The 24,988-nt window shown below is 37.3% G+C and overlaps 1 protein-coding gene across 2 annotated transcripts; it reads right to left on the minus strand.

The window, feature by feature from the left end:
* Window positions 1-1,719: 1,719 nt before the first annotated feature.
* COPS2 (COP9 signalosome subunit 2) lies at window positions 1,720-24,009 on the minus strand. Of its 2 annotated transcripts, none has more exons than XM_053954716.1 (13): window positions 23,285-24,009; window positions 14,134-14,247; window positions 13,014-13,091; window positions 12,293-12,418; window positions 10,879-10,968; window positions 10,685-10,762; window positions 9,707-9,881; window positions 8,519-8,697; window positions 8,325-8,377; window positions 6,171-6,268; window positions 4,389-4,471; window positions 3,250-3,308; window positions 1,720-2,475 (listed from the first exon to the last, which is right to left on the minus strand). In XM_053954716.1, exons 1-13 carry the CDS (start codon window positions 23,336-23,338, stop codon window positions 2,331-2,333), a joined length of 1,332 nt encoding a protein of 443 aa, XP_053810691.1. In that variant the 5' UTR covers window positions 23,339-24,009; the 3' UTR covers window positions 1,720-2,330. The 2 variants fall into 2 exon arrangements, with proteins under 2 accessions (XP_053810691.1, XP_053810690.1); XM_053954715.1 differs by having other exon boundaries at window positions 10,879-10,989.
* Window positions 24,010-24,988: the final 979 nt, after the last annotated feature.

Here is a 24,988-nt window from a genome sequence, read left to right on the forward strand (position 1 = left end):
CAAGATTTACTGCAGTATTCCCATTTCCTTCTTGAAAAAAATCAAAAAATACCAAAATGCGTCCCCAGCAGACATAGCTGGGATGGAAAAGGTTACATCAGGTACAACAGACAAAGTCAAGAAGACTTTTATTTTCAGTGATTTTAAGTTTATGGACAGTTCTCTTTTCCCCCCTCCTTTAGAAGAGAGGAGTTGTTCCTTCCCATAGCAAGGGTGGCAGGAAACAGCATAGAAAGGAAACCTACTCAAATAAATAGCTGTCACTGTCCCCTGTCCCCATGGGAAGGAGAACCTTGAAATAGCTGTGACAATCCCTTGTTCCCATGGGAGGAAGGACCCTGCAAGATTTGCTATCCAAGATGAAGTCTCTGGATCTGTAGGTAAGGATCCCAATGTGCACTGTTGTTAAGTTCAACTTCACATCACCAGGTATTACTGGAATTTTCAAAGTAAAAACTACATTACACATCACAGCATTTTAAGGAAACAAAATACAAGGTGCTTTAGTCAAATGTTATATACAGATTTTACAAAAGAAAAAAAAAACTTTGCTTAAAAATTTAAATTTTACTATTATTAAGTGGATAAATTAAAAACACCTATTGGTAAAAAAATACACGAGTGAAGAAGAAATTCTCGCCCAAGATTCAACATCATGCTACTCATGGTATGCATTAAGTTTTATGGTGTAAACACTAGGAAAAAAAATCACTTGCTTTGACAACTGCAAAGCAAAATAATTTTCTAAGGGACATAACTATTCCTCAGATTGAAGTTAATTTTATCCTATTTAATTATACCCTGTTACCAATTTAAATCCTGCCCTAGAACATTGAGTATACCACACTGCCTTGCATGTATGTGATGAACATTTGTAATTTATTAGACTTTATTTTCGAGGTGGTGTTAATTACATATACATTTTTCCTTCTACTGTTACAATGTCTGTGTGTAGCACTGCTTGTGTACCATCTCACATTACACTCTGCTTTAAATTGGAATACTTGCATTTATGGAAAATCTGACCCTTATTACTACATTTCTGAGACCTGCAAGAGAATTTTTCTGTCAGCTCAAATCTGCTACACGAATAAAATTTGAAGTGGTCAACACTGTATTTATTTTAAAATGATCTGATGATTCCAAAGTCTTAGGACACAAAAGGTATGTGGCTATACTGTGATAGGGAACAGCAGCTCTGAAGGGACTGCAATACATTCAAACATTTGGGACAGAACAGATTCCACTACCAGTGAGGTCACTGCACTTGGTCAGCACTCCATACACAGTGTCATTTTGTATACTCTGAATCTGCTCAAAAATTAGGCAAAGAGAGAGAACAATCACTGTCTGCATCTCTATCCCCACAGAGCTGCGTGGAAAATCTCTATTCTTGAAGTAGCAAAATAAAGACCAAGCATATCCCTGAGAAATGCCAAATACCCACCAACATAACTACAGAGGATTGATAATAGTTTGGCATCTTGAAGCTTAAAGTTAGTTAACAAGACTGCTAAATGTCAGCTCTTTAGTATTTATGTTTCACTATTTCAAGGGGGAAAAAAAATTAAAATCAACAGCACACATACCAAGGGGTTCAGACTTAGAATCTCCATATTATCCTTCACAAATGTGATGAGATCAAGTAATACCTATTTTCTTTTAAAAATAACACAAGTAAAATTCAAGTATAATGAAAGCACATCAAGAAACAAACTGTACAATTTCTGAACTGCACTGTTTATTTTGCTGCTTGAAACCTAAGTGACAGTATGCCACTATAATTATGGGGTTTCTTCTAAACCTTTACTACACTGCAGGTACAGAAATATATGGACACATTTTTGGAGAATTGACATTTTGCAAAATGCAGCAAACATTTCAATTTATACATGAGAAAAGGAAGTGTTCAAAAGGGTATGCATTTCAAGTTATTGCAGGTTATTTCTGTGAGAGAATTTCTGCAGGTAAAACATGTTTAAATTTAACCAACAGTAACGTGTCAGTGTACTTAAAATCATGACAAAAATCTTCTCTCTGGTCATTAATTGCCCCTTGACAAATTACTAGGATGTTGTATGTTTAGGGCAAGATGTCAATACAGCATAAATCCCGTGGCATTTTGGTTTTCTTCTGGAGATTAAAGCTGTTTTTTTCTTGGGATAAATGCAGCAGCAAAACACAAACCAGCTGATCAAAAAAGCACTTCTGCCATAACTCCAATAATTTCAGGGCACACCAACCGACAGTAGTTTTGCCATTCCCAGTTCTTTTAAGGTTTACATCACTGCACTGTTGCCTTAAGTACGTTTGTAGAAGCTTGGTTTCTGTTAGGCCAGCTTGCTGACTACAGCCTGGTTGAGAGAATTTAGTTGGTTGGTCCATTTATCTAACGCAGTATAACGTGCACCACCTCTCTTCTGATGGTCCAGTTCTAGGAGCTGGTTGACTTGATCAATTCGGCCATGTATAGTGCTAGGAGTAAATAAATAAAAACTATAAATTGCTAATGGACATGGAAATAGGAGCTAACAATAAATCAGAGGTAAAATAAGAGGTCTTATACAAGAGAGGCACAAAGTCCATTTCAGAATTCAGCATTTTTATAATTACTGTCCTGGGCAGTACTGCCTATTAAGCTGTCATCACGACTGGAAATCAAATGAACTAATTCATTGGGCAATGCATGTTTTATCTGCTTGGCTATGACCCCACACAAAGTCTGAAGCAATATGACATAAACAGTTCTTGAAAGTCAAATAATCATGAAAAATTGAGATTTATGTGAAGTCAAACAATACAAGCCCATGTATGGATTATATTTTTGTAGCAGTTATAACAAGTTACTCTCCAGAAAAATAGGTTTTACAAATTGTAGTTATATTTTTCTAGTTAAGAGAGCAGACTACCAATCTGTCATCTTGAGAATGCACTCAAAAATATAAATAGGTGTAAGCAGCAATTACTAAGAATAACGACTTTCATATAGTTCATAGGAATATATTATGTAATTAAGATTTAAAGTAAGAAGATGCTAGTCAATCTCCCTGTATAATTTTCTCGGGTCCTATCCTTCAAGCATACTTTACTGCTCAGAAACCAAGCAAATCCAAAGTCAGCACCATTACCTTTCACTTCTGGAATCAACCAGTATTATCACAATACCCCAAAATACTGTTTTCTTGCTTCTTCTATAGTTCAATTATTTTAAAGTAATTAAAGATCTATAATCAAGAATCAGGTACATACTTATCCAATATGCACTGCACAAGCAAGCTTTCCACATCAGCTACATCTATGTTTAACTCCTGAAACAAAAAGAAAACTCATTATGCTGCTACTATGTTCTGCAACATTAAAACCCTCCAATCTTTATTTTCATATACATAATTTGGTTTAACCTCTGTTTCTTACTGTTCATAAGTGTCAATTCAGTAATGATCTATTAAGCAAAAGGCCTCCACCCAAAGGACACATGGCCAGGAATCAAGAGACCAATAACCTCTCAGAAAAAGCTGAAGAAGCAAAAGCAAAATTTTAGAAGCTCCAGAAATTAGTTCCTTTAGTGACTTACTGAAAAAACAAACAGATAAAAAATATCCCAAACCAAATAACAACAAAATAAACCACAACCACAAAACCCCAGGAAATAAATTAAGACAATAATTATCAGAAAGGAGTGGATATGCACTCAAAACCATTTAGAGACATAATTGCATCTCCTGGCTCAAGCAAGTTCCACAAGTGTTAAGTCTAGCTTTAAAAAAAGCATACAGAGTTCTAATGAAAATTTAAGCGTAAAAACAAGATCCCTAATATTTCATTATATATTTTGTAATGCTGTGAATTTTTGCTGGCAAAATTACAGACTCAAAGGAGATGGAAATAGTCATATATTACCACTGGGTTTTGATTTCATTCTTTGCAGATTAGGCAGTGAAATCAGGGATTCTATGGTAATACTTGGTTTGTTCTACTGCCACAGTTCTGTAACTTGTACAACACAAACACGTGAAGATAGCTTATGAACAAAAGGGGTTAAAAATTTAATTTTTACATCCATAAAATTTATGTTCATAATTACATTTTTATTATACAAATATAAAATATTTTTATACTTTTCCTAAGAAATGTGATTTTTCTACACCAAGTAGAATATGGTAGTTGAGTATTTTAGAAGTGTATCATAGTACATATTATAATAAGCAGTTGGATGACACTTGAAATTTACATTTTTGCACTGCAGAGCTGCCAGCAGTGCATCATTAGTACTTTATGGTTTAGAGTGTATTTTAGATGTTCTATTTCTGGAAGCACTGTATTTATTTAAAAGCTTTTATTCACAGTTAATCATTTACTTAAGCAAATGCAAGGCTACTGACACATACCTTAGAAATAAAAGGAATATGTATTCTTGTGTAAGGCTTAATTAATTTTATAAGCACTTGTGTTCTGATGTTTCGCAAAAGCTCTGTAAGAGAAGAAATCAAACACTGTAAAAACAACAGTATTGAAATAAAGCTGCAATACCACTCCATACAGAAAGATACTACCTTCAAAGATCAAGGTGTTTAGTGTAATTCAATGGGTGGGGAAGCCCAGCAAAATAACAAGGACCCTCCTTTTCCAGGGACCCAAGCAATATGTAACTCTGCAGAGCAACATGTTCTCTGGTAAAAATTTTATTTATTCAAGTTAACTGGATAAATCATAGAAATCATTGCCTTGTATGTCTGCCTTCTAATTTATGGCTAGAATGCTTGCCGTGTACAAAAGTGAAAAGGGGTATTCTTAAAGCTATGCAATTTAAAATGTCTGTGCATTTAACTTCATGGGGAATATTCACATTTAAAGTTAAAAGTCAGGGCCTAATGGTGTAATTACAATGAGGAACTGAAGCTGTATAAAATGGTCTGCGTGGAGAGGCTCATTTTGCTTAGATAAAATAGTGCAGTCATTGTTTTATGGATTTTTATATTATTAAAGACAGTTGGGATAAAATGAAAGCATAAAATATAATTATAAATGAACAGAGAAAAAAAGCCTGGGTCAATTTTTACCTGTTTAAAGAAGGACTGTTTATATACTAATATACCACTGAACACCAGGTTATGTGTCTCAATAAACTATGGAGATTAAAACGAGGCAAGGTATGTAAACATCATCACTACAGAGTGAACATGGTGAGACATCAGTAGCATAAAAGGAGTGACACTCAATTCCCTTCAATGCCTTGATTCAGCTTCCTCCTCTTGCTCTTCAGTTCTGTCACACCTTCCTCCATGAGCTCTAATCCAACTCTAATCTTACTGAGTCTCCCTCCAAGACTTTGCAGCTCACCAGCAGTCCACATGGAACAGCAGCAGTGGGTTATATTTAGTTTCCCCTGCTGTTTGCCCTGTTCTCTTTTACAAACAAGTATAAGAAAACCAGGTCTCTGGATTTAACTCTTTTCTTTCATGTAACTACCCAGCTAAATGATCATGCACTGCCACAGTCAGACCCACTCTTGAAAACAATAGTTAGCTGAAGAACTGAGCACTGTATTCAAGTGAAGAGACTCTTCAATTCTCAGACACAAGAAAAATGGATGAGGTAACTTTATTTTGTCACATTAATGGAGCAGAAAGGCATGTGTTAATGTGCTCCCATTCTATTAAGTAGAGGTACTATAACTCCAACTATTGTTTACAAGATATAAATGAAAAGTATGGATCTTTTCACATATTATATCACTACATATTTATTAGTGCAACCTTCATTACACTGTCTATGTATTTTGTCTGTAATCTCAAGCAGTAAATTAACTTTATAAACTAGCAAACATCAAACTGGATGAGACTGATACAAACCATCTTTACAGGTGAGGGTTGCTTTCATTTCACTATTCCAAAAACAACATTCAAAATATTCAAGTGTCTAAATACCACCATAGATATCTTACAATATCCACTCTTCTAGAACTTTCTCCATCAATTTTGTGTATGTTTGCAGTCATGCCACATGCCTGGATGCAAGTTAGCCCTGACCAACTTCTAAATAACTTGTAAAGGAAAAATCCACAACTAATTACAACAACTCTTAAAGAAAAATAGACTGGGGGGCGGGGGGGAGGAAAGGAGCTTAGTAAGTAGTGAAAACAAAAATTATTATAATAGCCTTTAAAATACCTTCAATGTGCTCCCTTATGAAGGGATCGTCCATGATGTTGCTGTGATTTGTTTTCAGAATCTTCTCAAATTCAGTGATGTCATTATTCTGATAGGCACTTCAGAAAAAAACCAAGGGATTGAATTATTAATTTTAAAAGTAAAACAGACTCATAAGATTATGTTCCAAAATTTCTAAAAAAAAAAATGTATTAAGCACTGGTGGAAAATATTTATATTCAGAACCTTTATAAGCAGAAACTCGATTTGAAGATGAAATGCAACAGAAATGACCTTTCTCCTGTTTCAATTTTAGCAGCACTTACTGAAGTTTAGTATGAACATTTAGTTGTTCCACAAGTGCACTCTAGTTTCAAAACTTTTGTACTTTAAGAAGCTATTCTTAAATACCCTGTTTTGAAAAGTATCATTACATGAATTTTGGCTTCATGAAGTCATATTTTATGGAACAAATAAGAGCTAAAAAGAGTCTACAAGGCTGTTGCTGTCTCTACAATGTCCAGTTTAAGCTGAATGCGAAAAATACTGAAAGATGAAAGAAATACAGACTTCCAGGATTATTAATCAGTAATTTTGGTATAATGTTACTTTTTAGATTTTTATTTATATCTTATTTGTGTATATATCCTTTCATAAGTCAAGCCTGTCATCTGAGAAAGCACTGCAAAAAGAAGGCGTCATCAGAGCATCATTTACAGGTCAAGAGCTGCAACCTCTGAAGAAAGGCCTATTTCTTGAACAACATTCTTTCCAAACAAAACTTTCAACTTCTGTTTAATACCAACATCAAACATTTTAATAACATCTATTTGTCCTTCATATTCTGTACATTTTAGGATTGTTTTGAAACTGGTCAAAAAAAATTCCTCTGTTATTAAAATGGCCAAGAAAAAGACCTGTTAAGTTTAAGGCAGAACTTGAGCAGCTTATAAATAGCTATGTGAGTGGCATGGACTGTATCACATGAAACCAGTAAATTTTACTTAATAACAAAAGGAATTTCAGTTCAGTATATTTTATTGTTTATTTCACAAGTCTCTTTTTATCATATGTAAAGCACGCAAGTTCCCACTCTAGAGTATAGGAAGGATTAAAAACATAATTGTAATCTTTAAAATTCATTGTATCTTCACATATTTCTTATCAATACTGCTTTAACTGCATTATTAATTTTAAAGAAGGAGTTATAATCAAATGTCAAGATAAAAGATATAAATTAGAAATATGAGTAAAATCAGATTGGGTAAGGCCATCTGGAGTTCCTTCTGCTTCAAATTCACATGAAACTATGACAGTGAATTAGAAGAAAACACATCAAAAGTGGAATGAGTTACTAGAAATAGTCCCTTAATAAACTGCCAAATAATTTATTCAATCACCATGTCAATAATGGATGAACATCCTCACTTTCAGGAACAATTTGTATGTATACAATGGTAAAGCACAACAGCAGTATCACAGCAGTTTGTTCCAACACAGCATCAACAGTTTCAAGAAGTGAGTAGACATTACTTCTTTTGTAGGGAAAAGATGGGAAAGGAGCAGAGGCAGGCCAGAGAGGATACAGTAGGTGAGCTTCAAAACCCAGTGCACAAAACCTGCCTCAGTTCATTGACCTAATGACCTTCATACACTAGAAATTCTCACAGCTGCCTGTCAGGTAGAGCTAATGAGATGCCTACGAGATAATGAGGCTTTATTTTGATTTTCACTTGCATGAAGGATACAGGAGATCACTGAGAGTTAAGTTTCATATTCCTAATTTAGGAAATCACGACATATCCATGCAGCTAATTATTCTACTGGCTTTGGTATGATATGTCACTCAACTCAGTTTCTCTTATTTTATCAGCCAGAGCCTAAAAAGACCAGTAGCAGTACAAGATGGGACAACTTTATTTAAGAGGAGAAATGAGGTTTTTATCATGCCATAAAGTGACAAAAGTACACAGCTTTGATACCCCTACATAGTGTGGCATCTGTACTATGGTCTCTCATAGTAAGTTTCTAAAGAAAAACAATCCTCAAATATTTGCCCAATATTTATGAATAACTGAGTTAACTGTGCAGAGAAAAGCCATTTCTAAAATTGTACCCTTTCAGGTTTTCTTTTTATCATTTTTGTTCTCTTCTCCAGAAAAATGAAAATCTTACCTTACTAAATTCGTCATTGCTAGAATCTCTGGATCATTTTTGTATGGTTTAGCCTACACAGAACAGAAAGCATAATATGCAAATTCAGATTTTTTTGTTCCCATTTCCATCCTTTGGGTAATTTCTCTATATATTCAGAAAAGGGTGAGGGGATGGGGGGGGGGTGTGTATGTGAAGAAAAAAGAAAAAAATACCTCCTGAGAATCAAATGGATTTATTCCAGACTTCATGAGCATATTTGCTAAGACCAAATATTTTAAGCAAGTGGTTCTTCTGGGGCTCCCTGATTCATCGTAATTCTTGAATGCTTCAAAAAAATCAGTATGTGCCTTTTCAAACTCTCCTTCTCTTAAGTGCATTTTGCCTCCACATTCTGAAAAGAAAACAAAGATGAAAAGGAACACTGTGTGCTTGTTGCTGACTACAATAATTGTACTCAAGTTCCATGCTATTTCTAAATAGATTACGGAAATATTTTCAGAAGTGATTTGGTTCTCTGAAATCACTAGGAAAAAAAAAGCATTAGGGCCTTAACATACAGCACTGCCATTTAAATAAACCCATTCCAAAGAAGAAAAAACAAAACCCAACCTACACCATAGAACTTAAAGAACAGTAATCCTCATAGCCAATAATTATGTCACCATTATGTTAAAATACTGCAAAAACTGAGATAAATTCTATCTCCATTTCAGTGGCAACAGACTTTGTATATTCATGGAACTTTCCCTATCTGTTGAGCAAACCCACACAGAAAAAATGAGAAATAATTTCTATATCCTTTTATTTCTGAAGTACCGACTGCTGCCTGTCTGTGCAGGATCTACACTAGGGAAAGGAAGAAGGCATAACAGTGTTCTGAAGAAAGTTGGGTATTTTTCAAGACACATGGCTTGTTTCCACTACAATTCATTATTGCAAATAATAAATAGTATTTTCAAACACATCTTAAAGCCCTTTGGTTCCTGCTGAGTTTTGGTGAGCTGAGACACAAATTTATAAAAGGGGATTGCAGGAACAGCAGCTCCTTCTGCCAGCAGTCCTGTCAAGCCTTTGTTTTTATGCCCTGCAGATGCCTTTGCATTCATCTTTTGCTGCCTGCCATAGTGTCAAACAGCAAGTTTCTCTTATCTTCTCTTCTTTTTCTACTGCTTCTCTCCTAACAGTTATTTAGCCACCTGTCTTGCCCTTCTGACCAGTGCCTCTGGTACCTGGGCACCAGAACTCCAGAGCTGAAGTCCTGCAAGAAGAAAATGATGCCACTGAATCTACAGAAGCCTCTGTCTTTATAGGTGGAACTGGAAAAAAAACACTGGTTATCAGATTTTCATGGAACAAATCTCTGCAACAGAAGACAAATAAAAAATTCAAGATGAACTTGCCTCTGATAACTCCCATGATCAGTGGATGAGGAATGGCTGACTTGATGTGCAATGACTGTTCATATAGTGCTTTAAGTTTTTTGTTATTTTTCTGTGCTGTATACATTTGAATTTCCAAAGCATAGATTTCCAATAGTTGAGTACCTTTTTTTAGATCATCTTCCCCATCATCAGTCTAGGACAGATTAAGTAATAAATACTGTGAAATTTTAAGAGAACAGTAATTTCAGTTTTATACTAGTAAAACACTGATAACCAAATACTCTCAGTAATTTCCTGTCAAAAATAAGAATATTCCTGAAACTCTGAAATTCTGATGTAACTACTAACAGAAAACATAGTACTCAAAACTTACCACAGGCTACATTTTGAAGCCCTTTATTTAAAACATCAGTATTTTCCATTAAATGTTTTTCTCAAAACTTTAACCTTAATTCTTTTCCACACTATTAGTATATAAATACAATGACTGACACAAGTGCATATATATATAGGTGGCACATATGACTCTTCTGCTGCCTCTAACAGAACCATTTCCCAGATATTTGTAACCTGTTTCCATACTGGAGGAGGAAAAGCATCAGAAACAAGCACAGCAGACTGCATGGCTAATTTATTTTTTCCCCTTCCAGATGGGAAAGTAACACCTGCACTTTCAGTTTTGACTAAAGCTCACTATATTTTAAAATGAATGTCCATGCATTATAGATTATTGATATGGGCTTTTCATCCTTGCACCTGAAGAGCAACCCAATCAGCAGTTGTGAATAATTTTTTAAAGATCATCTTTAAGGAAGGAATAAAGCACTTAGTATTTTTGTTTATGTTATCAAGCAGCTAACAAATAAAATCAGGCACAGTATTTCTTCTCTTTGCACTAAAGCTCAGCAAAATGCCTCAAAGGCCAACAACAGATATATTAAAAAAAAAGCATCAATGTTGTTTAGAAAGCCACAGTGATTTGGAATATAAAGGTACCTGGCATGACTGATGCAGCTGACGCAAAATCTTTTGTAATTTTCCATATTCTTCTCGTTCTAAATATAATTTGCCAAGCTGTAATGAAAAGAAAGTTAAAGTACTGAGGTCTATTAAAATTTCACAATTATTATTTATAAGAATTAGCTGAAGGTGTCAAAGAAAAGCAAAAAATAGGAAATTATATATTTTACCTTTGTGTTTGTTTTAAACCACAATCTATCATTCTTAGCATCTTTCAGAGCTTCAAGTGTTGTTTCATAGAATTCCTGAAGCAAATCCATCTGACATAAAAAATCAGAATTCTATAATTGTAAACAGCAAATTTGTACCTGTTAATAAAGTCAATCTGAACAAACTAAAAGCGCATGCTTGAACTTCAAAAATAAGAAAGGTATCTGCATCTTACTTAATGTTTGCATGTAAACTGCAAACAGCTTCTAAAATAACCAAACTAACTACATTACCTTTTCTTATATGAAACAGATATAATTAAAAAGTATTCACATTTTAAGATTTGTACCCATCTGCAAAAAATGAAAGCCACCTTATAAAACCCATCTTATACAACAAAGGAACAGAACTCTGATGTTTCGTAACAAACACAGGCAATATTGTTCCCACTTAAAAGAATAAAAATAATTTACATAACAAAAAGAAAATATGCTTTACAAAAAAGAAAAATGTGGTGAAAGGAAAAGATGCCTTCTTCTTTCTGGAGTAGCAATGCTGAGTGGAAGAAAGCTCTTGAGTGCATCAAACTGTTTCTTTGCATAAAACAAAAAAAACCCAATCTGAAATGGAAATTAAAGTGCTTTTACACGGGCTCTACAAAGAATGCATTAGTATTGTTCATGGCCACTGTTCCTTTGGGGGTAACAAATCTGTGTCTATTTATCAAGTTAAGATTTCCAGACTGTCCCTCCAGGTCTGGCTCAACTATAAACCAGAGACACTGAGACACTGACCTCTGCCAAGAAGGGACAGTCTAAGACAATCCTTTAGACCTTAAGAGTAACCCAGCATTCAACTTCCACTTCTAAGAGTGGCAGGATTGTGATAATAACCAAGGACTCGGCACTAAAGACCAATAATCCTCCACATGAAGGTGCTACTTTCAGGTAGTCAGTTAGGGGAGCCTCTTGCTCTTTGTAAAGCTTCTACAACAACACAAAACAAAAGGAGCTGGGCTGTGTATCTAAGGACATGTACCTCACTAGCACAGTGCACTGGACAGGCAGTATTTCACACCAACACTTCACTGCAAAGATTCCCCTCTCCCCCCAAAATATAAAAGCCCACATTATTTAATTAAAAATTGTATCTGAGAGGGCACTTATATTGAGTAGCTATGCTAAAAAAAAAAAGGTTTTATTTATTAACATTAAAATTCCAGGTAAATGTTGCCAAAAAATGACAAGTTTATGAAGATTTATCTGTGTTAATAGAATTCACTACATGTGGGAAATATATTTTTACATACGACAGAAAATGAATACTCAAAATTCCTCTATTAAGATCAAAAAAGCCCAAACCAAACATAAAAAATGTCCACAGTTTAAAATGCAGAACTGAAAACTATGAAGATGAAAGAATTGATGATCCAACCTGCTTGGAAGTAGAGATATAATCAAGAATAGAATTGATGGATTTTTCAGAGTAATTCCTTGTAACTGCACTCCGTATGTAGGTCAATAGCTGTTTATACCTATTCATCATTTCAGGAAAGTTAGTCTAAAAGAAAAACAAAATCACATTATAGTTTTTGTTTTAATTGCTGAAACTGAGATATCTTGCAAATTTACATACAGAAAAAAAAAGCATAAAGAAAGACAATGCAGTAATAGTTGCTATTAAAACTTTCATATCACCACTTTATTCATAACCTGCAGAATCAGAAATACCTTCAGGACTGCATAGAATACATATTTAAAATATTCATCTCAATGAAAAAAACAGAGCTGGCCATACAACTCTTTGGAGTGGTTGTATACATAGCATATTGATTTTTCACTGTTTTGTCCTGGTGCAGTACACAGAGAAACATGACCACTTTCAGGGGTGTGACACCTCAGCACAGCAAGGACTGAGCCTCACACTTCCGTGGAGTACCAGCTGACTACAGCAGTTATTTTGCATCCAGTTTGCCTCTGACTTGCAAACACTACATCATTTCCCTACCATATCTGTAAGTAGCCATTAAAGGCTGCAAAAGGCAAGTTCTGGTAGAAGTAGTTGTCATAGCCATAAATTAGAATACTAACTTAAGATCTCTGGATTAAATACATATTTATGCTATTTACTCCCAAGTGATAGCTGTAATTCCTACCAATTTAAAGTTTATTTTAATCATCTGTTTCAGAGCTTTGAATCCCCATTCTCCCTTTTCACCTTCGAGTTCCAAAACCTGAAAAAGAAGAATTTTTAAAACAATAGTTATAAAAACTTTATTCAAACTTGAATTGTTTAAAATACACATATCCCATACATGCCCTTTCCCCCCACTTTGCTCCTTACAAAGTAATGTTTGACTCTGCCTTGTTCTTCAGTTTTATTCTTTCCTAGAAATATTGAAAAAGTGAGACTGTATCTCCTCACTTCTCACAACTTAGCTGACATAGGGAGGGTGAACATGATCGTTGTTGTTGTTGTCGTCTAACAGCAAACACTTTAATGTCAAACACTAAATTTTAACACCACTCCATAAGCACATAAGCAAAAATAGTTGTAACACCTCCTGAAAAACTGAGTCAACTAAATTTTGACCAAATTAAGTTAAAAAGCTCTTCTGAATTACTATGGTCCCTTCACAAAGGAGAAACAATTCTAGGTTTTAATGCAACATAGTTAAAGAAATGTTCTGTAAGTAAAAACTTTAGAAATATTTTTTTTTAAGTCATGTACGTAATTTTGTTATACACTGTAAATGAGCAAAGAGATGCAAAAATCTATTTTTTGTTTAAAAAGTTGCATCTAACATACTGCTGTCTCGTAGCAGTGTGCAAACATTAAAAATTTAAAAATGAAATGAAGAAAAGAAACTGTGTTAGTTAGTATTTATACATTTAAATCTTTGGACTCAGCAAAGCAAATAGAATGTTACGTAAGACACTGGGGAAAACACCATTTCATTTAAAAACCCAAATGGATCTGTTTCTATTGTTGATGCATGAAAACACATTTAGAACTGTTTAATTAACTTAGTAAATCCTGAAGAGAAAAAGTCAGATCAGTGATAAGACTATACCATGTCCTATTTATTATCCATAAGAATTATCCTGAAAGGCAGTCAGCCAGGAGTTTAAGATACTCAATAATAAACTTAGCACACTAGTAATTTAAATGATAAATCCTACTTTTAAAATTTCAGAAAATAACTCAAATGGTACCAAATATTTTAAAATGTGAATTAATATAAAAAGAAGAGATAAAATATAAAGACAGACAACCTTCTGAAAACTGCTTAATGCTGCTTTAGGGTCATCTTCCTTCAAAGCTTTGGAATTGTAGTATTGATTTTCCAGATCCACATTTGGTTCAGAGTTGCTGTCCTCAGAATATTCCTACATTTTAAGAAAAAAACCATAATCAGAGGAAAAAAAACGTTCAGAACATGTAATAATCTGCTGAAAAATAATAAATAGTAAGACATATTACTCCAAATGGCATGGAATGCTTGTGTATTAACAGGCAGTGTTTGGTTTTAGAGCATATAACAGGTATGGACCCATATAATGATTTTCCTTCTCTCCCACTACTAGGCCAGACTCACTCCACCAACATTTACCTGTCAGCAGGTTTCTTTCTGGATTAATGAACTCATAGCTCCACCAACTTCACCTTTATGACAAGTACAGATTGTATTACTGAAATTCTGCCAACGCTGGAGTTTAAGCACAGAGGCCCAAGAGCAGATGTCATTTCTGGGAGGGGAGAGAACACGCTGCCCACTGGTGCTCCTGAAGGCACTCTATGATTCAGCCTTTGCTAGTCACAGAAAAGGTTCTGGCTGAGCTGTCACACAAGTAATGATTCAGCTATGGAGAGTAGCAAATGCTTCCATGAATCCCTCTATAATCTGCCTTCCTATGCCATAACGATTCATCCTTGTCTAAGGAAATTAAAAGAAAGGATAATGACAATAACACCAGCTGCTTCTGCCCTGAGAAGCAGGCGATGATTGACAAAATGCTAAAAATGCTGTCAAAGATGTTAAGGTGCAGCATAGGCACAATAATTTAATCAAATAATTATCCATTATATACACTAGTGCCAAAGAAAGCAAAGTATTTACTTCTAACAATTGCCACTTAATTTTTTTAAGAAGTACTCTGAGACTTCTTCTGATGAAAAATCCCTGCATATTTTATCTTCTTTTGCTAAAGGACAATGCTGCATGTCCAAATTACAAAACACCAATAAAGCTCAAATAATAATTTCATTTGATGTTTACATGATTCAAAACAACTTCACACCTCTGCATTTTCCATCTAACTTCTCTGAACAGGATTTTGGCTATCAGGAGATGAACTGTTTTAATAGAATCTGTTTAAATCTCTAAGTTACTGCTGTCAGAGTAACCTTCCCTTGCACCAACATAAGCAATGCAGTCAGGTCCCCTCCTTTAGGGTGGATTTTACTCTTGCTGTACTTTGTCAGGCACATTTATTCTTTTGTTCATTTGTATAGTCCTACTATTAATGGACTCCTCCAAAACCATAGGAAGGAATGAAAAAAGATGAGACAAAAGAAAAGTTTTAAATTAACTCTCTCCTCTCTATACTGCAAGCAATCTCTCAAAGTTTTAAGTTTGCTAAAGTTCTAAAGCAAAAATTAATTATGGGAGCCCACAGTCAAACCAAGTTTTAATAAACATCGTACTTGAGACATTTGTCCTGCCTTTTAATGTTTCTATTTGTAACATGTAGGCAAGTTGCCCAGGTATGTATCTATTTTCACCCAACAAAGTACTATCATTAGTGAGAATGAATGGACTGAAAAGTCTTGTGAATTACACAAACCTGTTTTCTGAATTCCCACAGAACTATAAAAATGTGATACTGAGAACAGCAAAGAAAACAGGAAGCAAGTGTCTTATTTAATTGGGCAGGCTCTCATTTTGGTTGGCTTGTTTTTGTAAACTCCTTATCCTACTGATCCTACTCCAATGGAGCAGCTACGGGTACATCCACCCGATGTCAACAGCTGTATCAGGCACCTTACATATACAGGCTGCCAAAACTTAAACAACAAAGCATTTAAGATATGCATAATCAGCTGATGTCTTGTTTATGCTTAACTTGGACAACGGGGAATATTTTTGGCAGAAGTGTCTATTTGCAAAGATAAAAGGAAAGCAAACTAAATTAATTCCTTTTAGGAGACAACGTGCTCCGTTAGCCTCAAGCCAGAAACATCTGAACTTTCATCTTAGCTCTGGCAATGATTCTGGATGTGGATTCATGCAGGAAGCCTTTTTTCAGATAATTTTTCTCAATGCTACTTAAATATCCCATAAAGATAATTTCATAATATTAATACATAATAAAGAAGTGCTAAGTCTATTGATATTATTTTTCCCCAATGGAAATGCTTCAAAATGCATCAAAGGTACTGGTTTATGTTTTCACAGCTATAGTTTTTCTTGACTTCATGCCTATATGCCTCACATCAGACTTAGGATGATGATATGGACTCAAAGCTGTAATAGAGATAAGGCTTTCCTACTTCCAGAAAATGTAAAGTGGTTTATTTTAAAAAAGACATATTTAGACTTAATGGCTGTGAAAACTTTGGAACCTCAAACTAAGTATGAGCTGATGCCATTAATCTTTAGACAATGTTAAAAAAAAATTAAAAAAAATCAGCCATGTAGACACTAAATCTTATTTCAAGCACTGATGCTAATTATGCCAGTGCTGATATTCAGAAGGACAAGCACTCTGTCTTCTTTTGATGCAGAGATGGCTTAGTGCAGTAGGATACAAATGTGAGAACATTAAGCTTCTGTCAAAAGCAAAAAAGGAGGAAAGTATAAAGCTGTGTCCTCAAAGTTCCAATTAAGAAAAAGATTAATTTCCTTCTCAGTTCTGAGAACAGAAAAGTTCTTTTAACAATAAATTCAGATAGCAAGAGCCTAGCCTTTCCTCACCCTCATTTTCAACACCCCTGGTTCCTGCCTGAACAACTTCCCCAGCTCAAACCTTGCAGGTAGGAAGTTTGCTGCAAATTAGGTAGAAATATATGGTTTACAAATAGGATTTCTACATAACTCTAAAAATTTCCACTACAGCATCCAGACCTAACAATTTGCATAGTGACGAACATCCTTAATTAGAACTTTGAGATATAAAAGCAGCTGGATGATAGAATTCCTCTCTAGCTGATGTAAAAAAAGTAAAAGGCCTAGGAATTTTTAAAACTGAAGTCCTGTTGATATTTTTCAAATGGACATCAACATTATAGGTACAAATGAAAAAAAAAAGAGTAGTCTGAGTACACAGAACTGCTCTTTGAAACCCCTTGAATTCTTCCTTCCTCTGAGGATCATCAAAACAAACAAGTGGGGTTTTTATCATCACTCAATAAATTAGAAAGCCCTGGTAAGAGTTTGAAAAAATGCATTTAAGTAAGTTAGGATATTATTTAAGGATTGCTATGTTGAAAATCTGAATGTTCTAAATGTAATCAGTTATATTAAATCCTAAGCCATCCCACTGCTTTTTGGAGGAAGAGAAATTACTACACTAGCTCAATTGTAACAGAGATAAAACCTCTGATGGACTTTACTCTGTCTGGAACATTGTTCTTTCAAATAGTATTAATAAAAGTTAAATTAGCATCAAGAAACCAATTTAATTAAGAAGTCTTTATTATGTCACATATTAAGTTTCCATAGAATTTTATCTAGTAAACAGCTTTAAAACACTGAGCCTCAGCTTCTAAAATGAGCACACACAGCAGCCAATTCACCCGAGTCAGCTTTAGTCATCCTTTTTAGCGCACGGATCCATTTGCAGTTTGTCCAGGAGCGAAGGCACACTAACAGCATCCAGCACTCCCAGCTCCTCCCCAGCCACGGCTGCCCCTAGCCCGCCCTTCCCCATCCCTGCAGCAGGCCAGCAGCTTGGGCTCTTTGGCTCCTTGCTGGTTTGTGAGAACTGTGGCAGGAGCCTTGTCAATGTGGCCTCCAGAGATTACAGGTCCTGAAGCACGGCCCCTGTGCTCAGGGCCAGAATAAGGGCCAGGGACATGGAGACTGTAATAGTGTATCAGTGACATTTAAATGTAGATGTGTGGCATTCTACCTATTAGTGGTACACTGACCTGTAAAGTTCTACATGAACAAAAACCAAGACACAAGTATTTTGTGAAAACTACTGTTGTCACCAATTTTTGGTGTCCTTTCTTGCCTGAAGCACTTCCCTGACTTCTACATCAAAATTAGAGTAATAACCCAAACTTGCACTCCTCTGTTTATCATTCACCACCACTACAGGAACTGAATTCCTACTTTGCAAACCTTTTTTAAAAAAAGGAGTATGGGGGAAATAGCTAAATACAGGCAACTTTCCAGAAAAAAAGACAATACAAAGAGTTTTATTTCTACGTAAAAAATTATCTTTCAAGGACATTGTTGAAATACTTATTACTGTCAATTGCTGGTGATTTTACCAAATTTCATCCATTTGGCTGACACAAACAATTAAATTTTTTATGCAGTGCAATTGTTTCTGAAAAGTCTGGTACAAATTTGATTTTACTTCAGCTAACTTTGTTTCATAACATGGCATTAGCAGATCTACTAAGCATAACTTTCTTTGCATTTGCTCTTCCTCACCTGCAGGCACCAGGAAAAGCAGCAACTATCAGGTTCTATGTGCATTTGCCAGTTGGTATCCAGGGACATGAATATAAAGAAAGCAATCAGACTGGAATGCAAAAAAGCAAAGAGGAAAAAAACAGAGGCAAACCCTGAGAGTAAAAACAAGAGTGCGATTTGTGTAAGAAGCCTGCAACCGCTCAGCCATGCACTGGGAGCCCTGGTTTCTTTTCCACATTCCAGGTCTCTCTGCTGCTGCTACTCCCTAGCTCTGTAAGTCATCCAGTGCCTGCTGGCTCACACCAGGGCTGACACCAGGAATAGAAATCTGTGAAACCAACGATTTGCAATGGTGTCAGAAGAGTTCCATGAAAGACAGTGCTCTGCCTTTGTTTTATTCTTTTTTCAGTTGGAAGATGCACAGAAATGAGACAGGAGACTGCAGAAAGAAAAGCCTGGTATTACGACATGTAAAGAGTACCACAAAAAAGTGCCTTTTCTTTCTACCTCTGTTGTGCAGCTCTCCTGTAGTTATGTGCATCCTTTTCTGAAAGTCCAGTTTTCAGCATAACTTGGATCTAATTTACATCTGTTTGACACCCAACTGCATATCGGATCCTAGAGAGCACCATTCTAAACACAGCCCTAAGTTATTGTCAAAAGAAGCCAACAAAAACCAGAACTTACTGACACTTGTCAATGTTTAGATAGAAAACATTTACTGACTGACTATTCTCAGGCTTTTTGCCTCAATACTTCCTTCTGAGACATTATGGTAATGAGCAAAATAAGCCTCAAATATATTAATTCTGTGTTTGAAGACAAGTCTGAAAAGAATGCATAAAAAAAATCACAGTACCTGCTGAATCCATATAAAATATGAAACAATAATTTAGAGAACAGTACATCCTATGCCCTCTGTGAAGTGCACTTTTTTTTAAATCACATACTACTGTAATTAAACTTCACTATGAAAAAGAAGAGGGCCAAGTGGATATGCTTGATTTGGTACTTCCCTAGATCTGAATACTTGTTTTTGCAGCATTACCACGTTCTTGTTTGCAACATATATATGTATTTCATAAAATGATAATAGTGAAATATGAGCAATTGGGAAGAGGAGACAACATCCAGATGAAATTTCAACTGTATCTATTAAAATCCAGCAATAAAAGACAGAATAATGTCTCTGTTTACTGATAAGATTGGTTATTAAGTTTGGTAACATACAAAAATTCCTTCTGCAATGGACTATATTTCACTCGTCTGGAAAGAAAGAGAGCGCCAACTCATGTAGTTTGAAATAAGTAGTAAGGCTGCCTATGTCCTAATATCATCACATCCTGAAACGGGAAATCCTCAGTAATGTGAAGGGATGCTCCCCGTATTTGAGTTGAGCCAATCCTCATGAACCTGCAGCCATCTCAGCAAGGTGCAAACTGATGGCTGCTCACTGGAATTGTTACACATCTTCCACAAGTCACTGGAACAATACAACTCCGGAAGGTAAAAAGACCAGTTGCTTGGCAAATATATTTGTCCAACCTTTATGCAGATTAATTTTAAAGTTGAATTTCAGAACACAGTAAGATGACTCACTAAGAACACCACAGATTCCTTATTTATTTAAAACAAAACAAATAATCCAGTAGATATACTACAACAACTGTCAATGTGTTGTCATTTTGCCTGGAAGAATCAATTTCTGGAGGAAGACTGAGTTTAGCCTCCAAGTCAATTCTAAATATAGTCTTTTGTCCCAGACCGAAAACAAAAATGGAATTTACAATGGTCCTTCCCTCTTTGTCCTTCTCCACCCTCAAGCTGGATCTAGTAAAAATAACTTGTACTGAAATCATGTAAGGCACCTAGCAGCACCAAACTAGAAATTAAAATTGAGTGGCTTTCATAATGACCAGTAAACATTATTCTGTTCATTGAAGCATAAAGTGGAATAATTCATGTTATAATCAAAGCTGTCACAGCATATTACTAGCAAATTGTGAATCTAGGTTCATCCACCCACAAATATAAATGGAATTTCTTCCTGATATCAAGACTCCAGTGAATAAACTCCATTTCTGTAGGAGTAGCTGAGGTCGTTTACATGTAAAGCTTTGACTTTTTACCCACTGAAAAACTAAACAGAAACAATCCACTACAACCTGGATAGCCTTCAATTGTTTAACAGTGTAGTAATTACTCTAATTATACAAAATTCCATGATGAAGCTGGGAAAGATCTGGGACTTGGGAATATCTGTTCACATTTCAGTTCAAGTGTGAAACATTTGCACACTTAAGGAAATTTAACTGACTGGCTCTACATAATCAGCAGGTCAAGTGCACGTTAAAGAGGAACAGCCATAATCACTTCTAATAAAAGCTGACAAAATTAATTTTTGGGGAGTCTTCACTGCTATTGTTATGATGGCAGCTACCCTGGGAGACCTGAACCTAGTTTCACCATATTTTGACAAAATAGCTGCTTCTTTCATTGACTGTTTCTGTAATCACTGCCTTTCCTCCGGTTCTTCAAAAAGTATTCACAGCACTCACATGTGCGCTTTTACTTTCAATTCTGCACTGATATGAGTATTATGTCTTGTACTCATTCTTTTGTTGCAAAGCCTCTTGCAGCAGCCGTGATGCTCAACTTGAGAACCACACATCCCCTCAGAGTCTTCTCTTAATTTAACTAGCTACCACCATGAAAGGAAGAAATCAGGCCCTATCTTCAGGGCCCTAATTTTTTTTTCTGAAACAGTTCTGTGGAACACGACAATTACAGTCTCAAGCATTTTTAAAAACAAGTCAATCATGGTTTGTTAGTCCCAGAATGCTGAAACTAATCTATCTGGAATATTTTTACTCTTCAATTATTGAGGTTTTTCCCCCATCAATTATAAACTGAAATTAAATTTTAAAAATCTGAAGCTTGGGTATTAGTTGATGCTTTACATGGGCATTACATACTGAAAAGAAAAAAACTAACGTTTTTCAATGCTCCTAATTATTACAAGCAGTATTTTAAAAATTTTTAAAGGTCTGAGCTAAGGGTAATTAATGAGAATGAAAATGTTCCAGTAAAAGTAACTACAGTCAGAGGCGGAAATCTGCCATAAGGAAGGTGTTTCAGGAAGGTTTTTCCAATGAGAAATGAAGTACTTCAGAAGAAAGAAACAGAGGAAAAAGCACTAGACCAATTATTCTCAGAGAAAACTGACATAAAGCAGTGTAAGTTTGAACTGCACTTTTATTCGTATCTGTATATATATATATATATATATATATATATATATATATATATATATGGTTTCTCTACATGCCCAGTTCTCATGTTATGGAAGGACATGCAACATGAATACATGAATTCTGTTGTCTTTAATATTCCTCTGATTTTATTGCATGGAAAAAAACACCACAGTATTTCAAATCAGGACACAAATTTCAGTGTAAATAAAAATTAATGGAAATTAATTTTGGAACAAAATGTTTTTAATGGTCTCTGTGTATTTCCTTCAGTAACCCTGTCTCTACAGTATGCAAATTCATTCATAGACTGAAAGGGGAACACAAACAGTTTTTGGAATAGTGACACGAGCAGCTCACAGGGTTTTGATGGCAATGCCTGTCAAACAAGCACTTACACGAAAGCAGATGCTTTTATTCTGTATCTAATGTCATCTAACCATTCTTAGCAGTTCCTAACAAAAACTGCCCAGAAACTATTCCAAATAAAATCAGGTAAACATTTTAAGTGAATTCATAAGTAGCAACGACTACCAAATAATGTTTTAGAAAGGAAGTCTTCCAAAAGCAAGTGTCTGGAGTTTTTCAGTGAAATTGCAACACTGTTAGTACAGGTTTAGCTGAAATTAATTAAACAGACTCTCAAGCTTCTACCACACATAGCTCTTTTTTAAAAGTCTCTAATTCTAAAAACCCAATCAAAGTTCAATCAAGAACAAAAAACAAACAAACAAAAAAAAAAAAACCTAAAACAAGCAAACCTCAAGCTCTAATATAACGTAAGGACAATATAATCAGACAAGCAGCAATTTTTTAACTTTAAAAGATTAGGACAAAACTTGATGCTAACATTTAACTAAATGCAACATGAAAAACCCCAAACCTTACAATTAAAAACAAAAAGAGAGTGGTAGAAAGGGTACAAAGACAAAAAGTTAGAAATAAGTGCACCCTTCGGCGCGTTGGATCAGAAACCGGCCGTGAGGCCATTTCTCCTCGCTCGCCTTTCTCTTCCCCCTACTTTTTTCTCAGTTTGTTGCTCACACGAGCACATGAACGGTATCTGCCCCCAAGGGCCTTTCGCAGTCGCGGGTGGGGAGAAGGGCGGGCAACTTTATCACTTCACTTCGTGCCCGACACTTGGGCCGGGGCAGGAGGAGAGAGGGAAGGAGGCAGCGCGCCGGAGTCCTCCCCTCAGCGTGAGCCCTGCAGCGGACACAGGGGCCAGCCTGGGGCCGGGGCACCGGCCCGGGCCTATCCACCTGCCCGCCCGGAGCTGGCCTGCTCCGCCGCGGAGAGGCGGCCGAGCGGCTGCTCCGACAGCGGCACCCGCCCCTCGCAGCCCCTGCCCGCATCCTCCTCCCCGGGAGGGAAACTCATCCTGGATGTCCGCGCTCCCTGCCGGGGCAGCACCCGGCGGGGCGGCCGCTGCGGCGGGTGCGCCGCAGCAGCAGCGGCCCGGAGCGGCGCCGCGCCGGCGGCACCCCCGGCTGTACCGCTGAGCCCCCGCGCCGCCCCGCGCCCTACCAGATCGTAGTCCTCCTCATCATCGCACATGAAATCATCCTCCATGTCAGACATCTTGGCCGGAGGACGGGCGGGGGGCGGCGGCGGGGACGGCCCCTTCTCCCACAACCCCGCGCGGCGCTGCCCAATGTGGCTCCGCTCCGCCCGGAACCCGCTGCCGCCCGCGCCTCTCCCGCCTCCGGCCCGGGGCGCTCGGAGCCCAATCCGCGCCGCCCCGTCGCCGGCTCCCTCCCTCTGGTAGCGACCGGCCCTTGGCAACGGCGGCCAGGCGGGGCCTGGGCACTGCGCCCCGGAAGCTCCGGGGCCGGCGCTGCCGCTGCCTGGCGTGCGCCGTGCTGGCGCCGGGGCCGCCTGCCGTGTGTCCGGCGTGGGCGCTGCCAGCCCGGATCCCCCACGGAGGCTGCGAGTCTGGTGACTGGCGCTTCTCTGGAAAGGTCGAGGGAAGTGATCCTGCCCCTCTACTCAGCCCTGATGAGGCCGCATTTGGAGTACTGTGTGCAGTTATGACTTTTATAGTAGAAAAGAGATGCGGAACTCCTAGAGCAGGTCCAGCGGAGAGCTAATAAGTTGGCCAAGAATCTGGAGAGATATCCCATGAGGAAGGGCTAAAGGAGCCGGGCCTGTTCAGCCTCAAGAAGAGGCAACTGGGAGGGGCTCCTGTGTAAAGCGTGGGTGTCAAGAGGATGGAAGTGGGCTCCTCTTTGTGAACAAGGAAGAATGGGCGGTAACTGATGCACAGAAAGGCCAACCTGAACATGAGGAAGAATTTTACTGTGCAAGTGACCATGTATTGGAACAGATTGCCCAGACAGGTTGTGGAGAGTCCCTGACTGGAGATATTCCAGAATAGTCTGAACACAGTCCTGGTCCATGTGCTCTGGGATGACCCTGCCTGAGCAGGCAGGTTGGACTGGATGACACACGGTCCCTTCCAACCTGACCCATTCTGTGAAAGCTGGGCCTGTTGCTGTGACCGGCATCACTGCTCTGCTCCATTTTGCTTTACTCAGAGCTGCTGAACCGTTTACCTGGGCTGTGTTCACCAGAAGCAAATAATACCAGAGCAGCAGTTTTAAAGGCCTGAACTCTTTAAATCCACAGGCCTTGCAAAGCAATGGCTTTATAAAGATTTTTACATGCTAATTGCTGTTGCTGCCCTCAACAGACCAGCTCTGCTTCCCCATCTCCACAAGGCTTGGCGTTCTCACACAGATGTATCTGCAATATTTACTTGGTCATTTTATACTGCTATGGTTTCTGACAGTGGGTTTTTGGTTTGTGTTTTTTTTCCCTACAGCTACTGACTGACAAGTCTTTTAAAAGCTGTGTTTGTAGTCTGCAACTGTCCTAATGGGGAAATAAACGTTCTACCTCAGAAAACTCACAATGAAATTTGTTCTGTGCTTCCTTCAGTCTGAGCACGTAAAGCTCCCTCAATGGGATGAGGAACAGTAAGATAGATACCAAAATGGACAAGGATATACACCAAAACACTGAGTGAGCCTGTGAATACTTTTGAAATGCTCAGCTCCTTGCAAGTATCTGTAGCCATTAATCCAAGGATAACAGAAGCCATGAGGCTGCCTGTTGGAAGGGACCTGGAGGAACCACACACCACAAAAAGCACGGGGACGGACACACGCATCCCTCCACACCATGAGAGATGTGACTGTCCATTTATTATTTTCATTGCACGTGCATTTT

This window comes from Vidua chalybeata, chromosome 13 (assembly GCF_026979565.1).
Source record: "Vidua chalybeata isolate OUT-0048 chromosome 13, bVidCha1 merged haplotype, whole genome shotgun sequence".
NCBI classification, from domain to species: domain Eukaryota; kingdom Metazoa; phylum Chordata; class Aves; order Passeriformes; family Viduidae; genus Vidua; species Vidua chalybeata.

What these genes read in the sequence shown, in the direction of transcription:
- COPS2 (XM_053954715.1), bottom strand. Translation starts at nt 23,338, where the DNA reads ATGTCTGACATGGAGGATGATTTCATGTGCGATGATGAGGAGGACTAC. An exon ending in GGTTTAAAACAAACACAAAG is followed by an intron (nt 10,763 to 10,878) that starts GTAAAATATATA and finishes TTTTCATTACAG; the next exon opens with CTTGGCAAATTATATTTAGA. An exon ending in ATATTCCTTTTATTTCTAAG is followed by an intron (nt 3,309 to 4,388) that starts GTATGTGTCAGT and finishes TTTTTGTTTCAG; the next exon opens with GAGTTAAACATAGATGTAGC.